This window comes from Eleginops maclovinus, chromosome 3 (assembly GCF_036324505.1).
Source record: "Eleginops maclovinus isolate JMC-PN-2008 ecotype Puerto Natales chromosome 3, JC_Emac_rtc_rv5, whole genome shotgun sequence".
NCBI classification, from domain to species: Eukaryota; Metazoa; Chordata; class Actinopteri; order Perciformes; family Eleginopidae; genus Eleginops; species Eleginops maclovinus.
Window position 1 is genome coordinate 120,332 of NC_086351.1, and position 11,602 is coordinate 131,933.

An 11,602-nucleotide genomic window follows, 5' to 3' on the forward strand; every position below is an offset into this window, starting at 1 on the left:
CTGAGTACTAATTCAGTATTTCAGAAGGTGTTCTATAAAGAAAATGAACAGGAATACAAACTTTAGATTACAAATCCCTTTTCAAAATAAAAGCTCTTGGGAAACTTTGGGAGAGTGTCTGCGGAACATTTCAGGCGTGTGATTCAGTCCTGCAGCCAATCAGAAGTGACCTCTGAGCTTTGTGTTAACGAGGCGTTGGTGTGAATGAGCTCGTTAACTCCCGCTGACAGCCAATCACCATCCCTCCTCCTCCTGAATCAGACTCCTCACAGTTTCTCCTCCCCCTCTTCTTCCTCGCAGTGATAAAATGTTCCCGGCGTTCGGCTTCGGGGCGCAGATCCCTCCTGACTACAAGGTAATTTAACTTCTCGGCTCACCGTGGCTCCCAGCATGCTCTCTGTCTGCAGGGGGGAGTCAGACAGTGGTAATTGCCAGCTGGTCCCCCACCCCCCTTTGCCATCTTCAAGTGCTGCATTCAGGTTCACTTCTGATTACCTCTGTTCAGGTAAAGAGCTGATTTACATATCAAAATGTGCTGAAGGTCCAGGAGCTCAGGAAGTCAGTTTGGAACCAAAACAAGACGTCAACACATCAGAAATAAAGCAAATATCCACCTGCGAGTCATCATAAGGAGAAACTGTATCTCAATAGTGATTTAGGTTTTAAATGTAGAACTTGAGAACTCAAAATAAAGGCTAGAGAACCGATTGAACCCAAAGCACCCAAAGCAAGTACAGGCTTATCCTCTCATCCTGATGAAACTAAACCTATACATAAGGAGGTTATATCTGAAGACACAGACTGATATCTCAAATGAATGAATTCATCTTGCAAAAAATAACAAAGTATTTCAAAAATATTGACTCACAAAATAATGACTCTGTATCTCAAAACCATCACAGTGTCTGAGAATGAGGACTAAATGTCTCTTCATAGTCACTTACATTTACCAGTTATAGGTTAGTACGTCCTTAAACTGAGCTGATGTCTCAAAATAAGGATTAGTTATGTGAAATGAATAACCACATTTATCAAAATGATAACCTAACAACCCAAAACAGTGTCTTAATAAGATGATTTATTAGCTCATAATAATGAGGACACTGACCACCCCCTAAAATACTGACTACGGATCTCAGAAAATGACTTAACATCGTTAATCAATTATCCAGGAATAATGATAGAGAAACATAGAGGACAATCCTGTGATTCTGATTGGTTGTTTTAAAAAGACAAAGGCTGCTCTGATTAGACGTCAACACAAAGAGACACTGAAAGAGATGAAGGCGAGGAGCGAGGCGTCGTCCTGATTAATTGATGAAGATCTCTGTGTTTCTGATGAAGAGATCAAACAGTCTCCCTGTTTCTCCCCCCTCCCTTCCAGGTCTCCCACGACTTTGCGGTGAATTTTAACGAGGGGAACCCGGAGTGTGCAGGTAGGCGCTCTGATGTACCTACGCTCAATCATATGGTGAAGAAAACGCTCTGATCTGAGGGGGGGGGGGGTCATCTGAACCTGCGATACGCTCAAAGTGAATTTGTGCATATTGCTTAATTGTGAAATTAATAATTGAAAGTGAATGAAAATCATATTTATATATAACAAAAATAAATATCAGGATATTAACTCAGATCCTTACACGAGTAAATTCAATACTGGATTCTGATTGGTCAATTTGAACCTTCAGAGGTTGTTAATACTCGATGACATCGCCGTTGTTTTGTAGCGTTCTTTTTTAACAACTGACTGCATCGTTGTTCATTATCCCTTACATAACGACTTCCACTACACATTTAGCCTAGCCTAGCACAGACTGAAAGCGGGGGAGACTGCTAGCCTAGCACAGACTGAAAGCAGGGGGAGACTGCTAGCCTAGCACAGACTGAAAGCGGGGGGAGACTGCTAGCCTAGCACAGACTGAAAGCGGGGGGAGACTGCTAGCCTAGCACAGACTGAAAGCGGGGGGAGACTGCTAGCCTAGCACAGACTGAAAGCGGGGGGAGACTGCTAGCCTAGCACAGACTGAAAGCGGGGGGAGACTGCTAGCCTAGCACAGACTGAATGCGGGGGGAGACTGCTAGCCTAGCACAGACTGAAAGCGGGGGGAGACTGCTAGCCTAGCACAGACTGAAAGCGGGGGGAGACTGCTAGCCTAGCACAGACTGAAAGCGGGGGGAGACTGCTAGCCTAGCACAGACTGAAAGCGGGGGGAGACTGCTAGCCTAGCACAGACTGAAAGCAGGGGGGAGACTGCTAGCCTAGCACAGACTGAATGCGGGGGGAGACTGCTAGCCTAGCACAGACTGAAAGCGGGGGGAGACTGCTAGCCTAGCTTGGTTGCAGTCTCTAATAAAACAGAGCCGAATAGAGGCTGTTATTAGCATGTTAGCTGAGAAGATGCTACATCCGAGTGAGACACTTGAGAGGGTTTTTTGTCAGCTAACAGTTTCCTCCGTGTTGTTTCTCCCATGTTTATTGGGAATGTAAAGGTCACACACACACACACACACACACACACTTTTAATTAGGTGTCAGTGTGTGTGTGTGTGTGTGTGTGTGTGTGTGTGTGTGTGTGTCACAGGAGAAGGTGTTATAATTGACCTTCACATACCTTCAGACCTGCTGCCGGGCATGCTGGGAAATCTCTATATTGGTCCAGTGAACTTGACAGGATGTTTCTCTGCTGGATGTTTGTAAAGGACACGTTGGGAGCATCTGAAAAAGGGTTTAATGTTCAGGATTATATTGACCACCACTAAGACCTCCACCAAGGCCGATGGTGCATTCAGGGGCTCCTCCAACGGAGCAACTTCTCAAGTTAGGAAGTCGCTCTGCTTTGACTTTGGTGTGATCATGAGCTCTATGTCACAATGTAGAAACAGCATGGATGGAGATATGTTGAACACGTAGATACCCGATGTTGAGGAGCCGTTTACGTGAACTTTCTCAGTAGGGAAGTTTTCCAAATTTTCGATGCCCTCAGATTTCAGAAAGTGTGTGTGTGTGTGTGTGTGTGTGTGTGTGTGCGTGGGTGCGTGTGTGTGTGTGTCCCAAATTGAAGTGGGTTATCCTCGGTGAGTGCTTCGACATTTGTTCAGGTTTCATGAAAATTGTGGTCAGGGTCGGGGTCAGGGTCAGGGTCGGGTCGGGGTCAGGGTCAGGGTCAGGTTCGGGGTCAGGGTCAGGGTCGGGGTCAGGGTCAGGGTCGGGGTCAGGGTCAGGGTCAGGAAGACATCTCATCCCCTGTGGCAGAGTTCAGGATACATTGAATTTTCCAGGGATATTTTGGATTTCTGATGAGTCCATTCATCCTTGATGTTCTCTGTCAGGTATCCAGGGCGTGGTGGAGGCCTACCAGGCCTGCCTCCCCAAACTGCAGCTCTACGGCCCCACCAACATCGCCCCCATCATCCAGAAGGTGGCCAACACCGCCTCACAGGAGGTGCACACCAAAGAGGCAATGGTGAGAGAGACAAGAAGCACCACACTCATCAGACCGCTGTTCATCTGTCGAATAACTTCTCAACCAAAGATTGGGAAGTTATTGTCACCTAAACGTATTATTTAACCCAAAGCTCACATAATTGAAATAGCCCTTTATTTAAGCCTAAACTCTGAGCTGTGGCAGATCTGTCTGGTTACTCCCTCAGAAAACATTTGGTGTTACAAAGCAAACTTTGAAGAACTACCTATTTGTGTGCTAGTTTAAATGGTTTGAACAATAATGAGGAGAGATTCTGAGAAAGGGAGAAAGGAGGAGACAGTTCTTGCACATTACAAGCCGACTCCGCTGTCCTCTCCAGTCGGAGACAGAGTTGTCAGACTGACGCTAATTAACACTACAGAAGTATCTCGGATTAAAGAAAAGGAGACCTGCTTCTCCTTGGGCTTTCTTTGGCTGGATATGTTTCATGTCAGGTCTGCTTCTTTTTTCTTGACACTTTGAGGACTGACTTGAAGTTCAACACAAAACCGTTTCAGTTCATGTCTGACTTACAGCAGCAAAATGAAACCATGCACTTATGCATTACAATGGATCTTTCTAGAGGTGAACCATGAATCAGATTACCAAAGACGTGATAGTCTGAGTGTTCGTTTATTCTCCGTCTCACAGCAATACTTCATCCTGCTGATCCTGACGGACGGCGTCATCACCGACATGGCCGACACGAGGGAGGCCATCGTCCAGGCCTCGCACCTCCCCATGTCGGTCATCATCGTCGGCATCGGGAGCGCCGACTTCAGCGACATGCAGATGCTGGACGGAGACGACGGCATCCTGCGATCGCTCAAAGGAGAGCCTGTCCTCCGGGACATCGTCCAGTTCGTCCCATTCCGCAACTTCAAACACGTGAGTCTATTGCATGGACTCAAAAACAGTACAATAAAATCAGTGGAACACAGTTACAGGTGCATTCATCTAAAGAGGATTCAGTTCCTTTGTCTCCCTGCTGAGGAGAAACAAAACACACACACCGGACGGACGGGTAAGGGAGGCATTTTTTATGGAAATGAGCCAAGGATGGTAAAATTGTTTCTGGCTGGAGTTTGGCGAGTAATCCAGCAGAGGATTGGCAGAGGGAGTCCCGAGGTATGAGCTGGCTGGCGGGTTAATCCATGAACACTTCAAAGATCCAGCAGAGTCTCTCGGAGGGAAGTGGTCTTTGATGGCTGGCAGGTGTGCAGAGGGTGAGGAGGGGGAACAAACACTCTGACATGTCTCCATGCTCTGTGTCTCTCCTGTGACCTGTCTCCATGCTCTGTGTCTCTCCTGGGACATGTCTCCATGCTCTGTGTCTCTCCTGTGACCTGTCTCCATGCTATGTGTCTCTCCTGGGACATGTCTCCATGCTCTGTGTCTCTCCTGTGACCTGTCTCCATGCTCTGTGTCTCTCCTGGGACCTGTCTTCATGCTCTGTGTCTCTCCTGGGACATGTCTCCATGCTCTGTGTCTCTTCTGGGACATGTCTCCATGCTGTGATGTTCAGAAAGCTCTTTATGTTTCTCAGACTGTCTGTGCTGCTGCTCCTCTTTTCACCCTCTGTCTGAAACCAGAGCCCAGTCTGCTCTGATTGGTCAGCTGGCCGGCTCTGTTGTGATTGGTCATACCCCTTATCGGCATATGACGTACAATTAGTTCTATAGTGATGTCACCGTGTTCAGGAAGACAAAGGAGTCCCATGGAGGCATTTCAGGTGTGGGGGGGGGGGGGGGGCATTTACATGCACCAAAACCTATAGAAGACACTGCAGGAGAGGGGACAGCCCGGACAGCAGAATATGAGCTCTTTTAAAGAAAAGGATTTTCTGTCTGTTTACTCGAACTTCACGTGAATGCCCCGGTGGTTTAATTGGTGGCCTCTTGCCCTGTTCACATCGAATCTGCTTTCCTTTGCCTCCGTTTGTTTCGTCCTGCCATGCGTTGCTCTAAAGCACTTTGTTTGCTGCAAAAATGAAGATATTATTACCAACACGTTTAGCTGTCTGTTGTCCAGGAGCTAAAAGCCTCTAAATATGTGAACCAGATGGCGTGTTAATTTGAGAGATTTCTCTGGGATAGAGCGTTACAGTATGTGTATATATATCTTAGTGTGACCCGAAGATCTCGTAGCTGTGAAGCAGTAAGAGGAGTGGAGCAGAGAGAGCGTTTTGAATCAGGATCAGAGCATATTGGAAGTGGAGGAGGACGAGAGGAGAGTGGGAAGCTATCGAAGAAATGAGTTTTTACCCGTGAAAAGCGGAGAGGCGGTGGCAATCTGCCCGCCAATCGAAAGTGGGAAATATTCTCTGCAATGTCTTTAACAAGTCTGAAGTTTATAGACTCAAAGTGGAAATGAATGTTTAAAGTTTGGACTCGTTTTAAGGTCAGTGGATATGTTTCCCCTGCTGGGTTTAATCTGTGTGAGGAAGGAGTTTCTGTCTTCGGCCCAAAAGGAACACATTTCCATTTGAGAGCAGCTCGGACCGCTAGCCTCCAGAAAACTACGGCTGCTGTCGCTCCTATAAGTAGAATTTAGTACAAAGTTTAGTCGTTTAATTTCCCTTTCCTCCAAGCAGCCACTGATTCTAGTTTATTTCTGCAAAAAACAAACTTGCTGGAGACTCCAGGTGAACAGATTGAAATATGGAGGTTGGACCCTACAAAAGAGGATGACTGGTATTTATAACAAATAGCTGAAAAACCAAAACAGTTTAACACAAAAACAGGAGGCCGGGCAAACCCAAGGAAACCGGGACCGGAAGTTAAAGCAGAGCAGACACAAGAGAAAAAACATTTCAAAATAAAACAGGAATTAAAACACAAAGCCCAAGGAAACCAAACCGCTGATTTCCAGCATTAAGACAATTATATTTGATCTTGCAAGTTTTCTGAAACCTTGTGTTTAAATATGCAAATTAGGCGTTATATAAAGTTAACTTTTAGTGAATTTAGGAGAAATCTACATACGCAAATGCTTTTGTAGAAAGTATAATCACTTCCTCAGAAGCACTTCTGAAGATCTCTCCAGAGAGCCGAGAGCTGCAGCCGAACAAGCATGCTGATTATTACTGCAAAAACTCACAGGACTAAAAGCACGATGTGAAAGACAGAAGCAGGTTTTCAAAATGCTTTAATCAAGTCAGATACCACAACACCCACAACAACAACAACAACAACAACAACAACACATCTTCAAACAGGTAATCAGGCAAGGTGTCTAACAGGCGGGGAACGCTGGGCAGCTCAGCGTGAAACTCTCATGCAAGTACTTTCAGTCCTGATAAAAATGAGAGGCTGGTGGGGATCATCAGGTCTAGGTGAGGACACGGGCTGGGACGTATTTGCGCCTGACTGGTCTTCAACCTCCCCCAGTTCTCCCACACCACACCTCTCCTCTGCTCCCTTCACTGGCAGCCAGAATGCATTTCAAGACACTGGTGCTGGCCAACTGAGCTGTCAATGGAACTACATCCAAGACATGGTCAAACCATACACTCCAGCACTTCGCTCTGCAACAGCCAATCAGCTTGCTCCCTCACTGCGAGTCGGACCAGGACCAGCTATCCTGGCTCCATAATGGTGGAACGAGCTTCCCACTGGTACCATTGTGAGCAGCACTCACAATGGCATGTTTGAAGCCATTACATCTGCACGGTTCTTGTTGTTCTGACTTTAAATCTTTGAGTTTGTTGCACCTTTTGTAAGCCGCTTTGATTGAAAGCATCAGCTAAAGGAAATGTAAGGTAGTGAAGAGCTCTTGAATGTTTGTCCTTTCCGTGCCGCGGTTTCTAAAACAGGAGCAATTATTTGATGTTTTCCTTCTGTTTGCTCCTCAGGCGTCTCCAGCTGCTTTGGCTAAGAGCGTTTTAGCGGAGGTGCCCAACCAGGTGGTGGACTACTACAACAGCAAGGGCATCAAGCCCAAAGTGCCCAGCCAGTACCAGTCTTCCAGGCAGTTCGGACCCTGAGCGCCCAGCAGCCTCTCCTGGACTCAGAAAATGTTTACTGTGTTTTGTTCTTTGTCGATGCGGATGTTAAAGGTGCTACATGCAGTATTTACCACGAAGGAGGGGCTCATTTGAAATGTGATCACTGTAGCGACAGGTCTGCCGCTGCATTCACATTGGGAGGGAATTTAACGGTTGGACCTACTGGAAGTTTGTGAGGCTGCTTTATGGCACAAACCACATGGACAATGCTTCATTACCTCGTGTTAGCTTCTAAAGAGCAGATCTACTTTCATGCATACACTGGACATACCATAACAGACCGAGGAGGCAGGCCAAGCAGATGATACACACTAATCCAAAGACCAGTGAGTTAGTATCAACCTAGACTGCGCTAATCCTGCTGCGCTGCAGTTTCTCAACATGCAATGATAGGCGTCTTGATCCTAATCCTATGTAGGCTAACATATAAAACCGTAGCTCGGGGTGTTTGGATGCACAGCATAGGTGGACAAAGTGTTTCGATCTACTGAACGCAGATGCAGAGGAGTCTAAAACGCAATATGATCTGTTATTTGTGGACCTGAGTACGGCAGACTAGCTTATATCACAGTGAACTTATATTTCTCATTTTCAACTTCATAACATCCCTAACTTCAAGATCCAAGTTCTATTGACCGTTAAATCAGGGTTTACACTTATTAGTAGCAATTCATAGCGCGTTCTGTGAGCAAAATGCCTGGCTATGTAGCATTAAGCATTTAAGAATTGTAGCTAACGTTTGAGGTTCTCTTTTATTCTGTGGTAATGTTTACAATGACAGCATTCAGATCCAAATCAGTCGGAGAATGCTGTTAAATGGCAAAGTGTATCTATGCAGCGCTTTTGCGTAGGAAACAGTGGCGTAACAAACTGATAGCATGTTTCTACTGAGCAAAAACCAAGATGCTAACATATTAGCTTTGTTGCAAAAAGCAATTTAACTCCGATTCTTCCTCTTTAAGCGTACAAACTGCCAAACATGATCAACCCTTAGTTGCTAACTGGTAGCAAGTGAGCTGAAAGTATTTTTGCTAGCTTGCAAATTATTCTGTAGCTAGCATGCGACAGCTAGCTCACGGACAGGTCTTCACATGCTGCCAGGACTTCCTAATGGTTGTGCACATTTGAGTGCAGTGGGGAGTCATAGGTTTGTTATCTTTAGTTACTGTTATTCCACATTACATGATCACATAAACCGTCCTCTCATCTCAGTCTAACCTAGGTTCCATGTGTAAAAATGCTAACTGTCGCACCTTTAGCGTCCGTTGTGCATGCGGGGCCTGCAGAGGCAGAGCTGGTCCTAACATTCAGACGTGTTTTACTGGACGTTAAAAGCACACACACACAACACTGACCAATCCTAACGCTGCTTTCCTGCAGACAGCATGACAGGTGGGAAACAGTGAATGAAGGAACGTATGACCCCCCCCCCCCACCTTTCTGGTTTGGTTTTCTAAGAGTTTGTGCATATTTTGCTAAATTTCGTAAGGTTCGTACGTTGTAAAGCATTTTGGATCTCTGCCAGTTGATCAAGCAAGCTGCCTTCACAGACGTCTGCATCCTCTTCTGTTCCTTTCTAAAGGCGGGGCAGATGCATGAGCTGTTGTTTTGCATGCAATCTCCATGCAGGGCTCCTCGGTCCGTGTGGTTTCTGTTTCCTGGTAGTGAGTAATACGAGTAATAATGATGTTTACAATGTTCCCGGTGACGGGGCTGTCCTACTCTCGAGCATGTTCACATGTAAGCAAAAATGTGTGAGTAGATTTAAGAGCACAACCTGAGTATACTCGGAGAGATTTTTTAGATTAGGGTAATAGATTTTGGTCACTGTGCAACGACACCTGCCCTCACCTCTTTCCGTCTCTGAAGATCTATTGGTTTCACATTGGACAATTCCAATCTGTGCATCCACACTTTCTCAATCCTTTTTTCTCTTTTTAGGAAATGAGATGTACTTCCAAGGATTCTGCAGTTTGCAAAAATCCTCAGTCAGAATCCAATTTCCACATAAAACATATCTAGGTTGCTTTTGCAGGAGACTCAACAAAACCGTCCAGACGTCTTGCTCCCGGTTAGGATCCTAATCAAAGGCCACTCGTCTCTGCAGCTTGCCACGAGTCAAGAATCTAAAGTGTTTCCAGACTTGTATACTAGCTAACCTTCCATCTCCGCTAAGCGGAAGCAAGGCTAGGGATTAGCGGTCCTTCAAAGAAGTTCTGGTTCTGGTATTCTTCTGGTGGGACATGCTGGAAACTCCCCAGAGAAAGTGTCCATGATGCGCCTTGATCAAAGGCCAGAACCATCGTCATGCATTCTAAGGTTGGGTTAATTTTCCACCATTTATCCAGGTCTTTGTCTCAGGTTAAGCAAGGTGTCATCCTGAAGCAGGCCCGAAGGATCCTGAGGTGTTCTTCGGATCAATGGGATTAGTTACCCCATCAAATAACTCCGTTTCCTCCCAGTGCGACGTGGAGAGAAAAACCTCTACAGGAAGGTGTCTTAATCAGATGCACCAACCAGTTCACGATGTTACGATGAACTTTTCAAACGTACTTATTTTAACAAAGGTAGAAAGACGGCAGGCAGGTGTTGGGTCACGTGACTGTTGTGTTAACATGCAGTGTTGTGTGCAAAACAGTGATAAATGACTGAAGATAATAAAGGTTTTATCATAGCCTCTGAGTGGGTTCCATTATTATCAGTGGTGGAGCGAAGCTCATGTCATTTCAATCAGGAGAGACATTATTGACTCCATAGGATGGACATGTTAACAGTCTTTGGAGATTAGACCCTGATCCAGGTGGGATGAAGATCTGGATCTGATGCCTTGAGATGGAGGTGGGTTTATTGCTCCATTTTCCAATCAGACTTTTGACATAATCTCATTTGTTTGTTACCTCAGTAAAGCGTCTTTGAGCACTTGATGAATAAAATGTATTATTATCAAGAAGAAGGAGAACAGCAGCAAAAGAGTTCCAGGTTTCAATTGCGGCATTGTCTTCGAAGTGGATTTCTGTATTTCTGTAGTTCTTACTTTCTATTTGCACAAGACAGAATGACACATTACACTGTATTAAATAAATGTGAGGTTAAACTCTGAAGAAGAGGAGAGAAGGATGGATATTTACCTCTCCCCGGCTGCTCAGTCACCTTCCTTTTTTTGACCCGCTGTATTGATATATATCTTCACAGCTACCGTTGACCCTATTGATCAGTTCACTTTGGGACAGAGTGGTGTAAATATAGCAGCCAATCAGAGGCCGCCTGTGGATCTGACAGTGAGGTTTTTAGGACGGAGCGGCAAAGACAGGAAACACGGGCCGAGTTTAAAATATTCTGCAGATAACGTGATGACCGGAGAACACTTGGAGGGCGGCGCCACAGCGGGCGGAGAAACTGATCCATAAAAACTTCACATACCGATATTTGGGGAAAAAATTGGGAGATATTTTCTACATCAAACCCATGTTACGCCCTTATCAAGCCCTTATCAAACCCATGTTACGCCCTTATCAAGCCCTTATCAAACCCATGTTACGCCCTTATCAAACCCATGTTACGCCCTTATCAAACCCATGTTACGCCCTTATCAAACCCATGTTACGCCCTCATCAAACCCATGTTACGCCCTTATCAAGCCCTTATCAAACCCATGTTACGCCCTTATCAAACCCATGTTACGCCCTTATCAAGCCCTTATCAAACCCATGTTACGCCCTCATCAAACCCATGTTACGGCCTTATCAAACCCATGTTACGCCCTTATCAAACCCATGTTACGGCCTTATCAAACCCATGTTACGCCCTTATCAAACCCATGTTACGCCCTTATCAAGGCCTTATCAAACCCATGTTACGCCCTTATCAAACCCATGTTACGCCCTTATCAAGCCCTTATCAAACCCATGTTACGCCCTCATCAAACCCATGTTACGGCCTTATCAAACCCATGTTACACCCTTATCAAACCCATGTTACGCCCTTATCAAACCCATGTGACGCCCTCATCAAACCCATGTTACGCCCTCATCAAACCCATGTGACGCCCTCATCAAACCCATGTTACGCCCTTATCAAGCCCTTATCAAACCCATGTTACGCCCTTATCAAGCCCTTATCAAACCCATGTTAC

At 45.6% G+C, this 11,602-nt stretch overlaps 1 protein-coding gene across 2 annotated transcripts in view; it reads left to right on the forward strand.

Moving 5' to 3' along the window:
• cpne4a (copine IVa) overlaps positions 1-10,144 on the forward strand; it is a 48,169-nt gene extending 38,025 nt beyond the window's left edge. For both annotated transcript variants that reach the window (XM_063880082.1, XM_063880083.1), the window contains 5 exons: positions 301-355; positions 1,385-1,436; positions 3,331-3,464; positions 4,116-4,352; positions 7,318-10,144. In XM_063880082.1, coding sequence (XP_063736152.1) covers positions 301-355; positions 1,385-1,436; positions 3,331-3,464; positions 4,116-4,352; positions 7,318-7,449 — 610 coding nt within the window. In that variant the 3' untranslated portion in view covers positions 7,450-10,144. The remainder of the gene's footprint in view (positions 1-300; positions 356-1,384; positions 1,437-3,330; positions 3,465-4,115; positions 4,353-7,317) is intronic.
• The last annotated feature ends 1,458 nt before the right edge of the window (positions 10,145-11,602 follow it).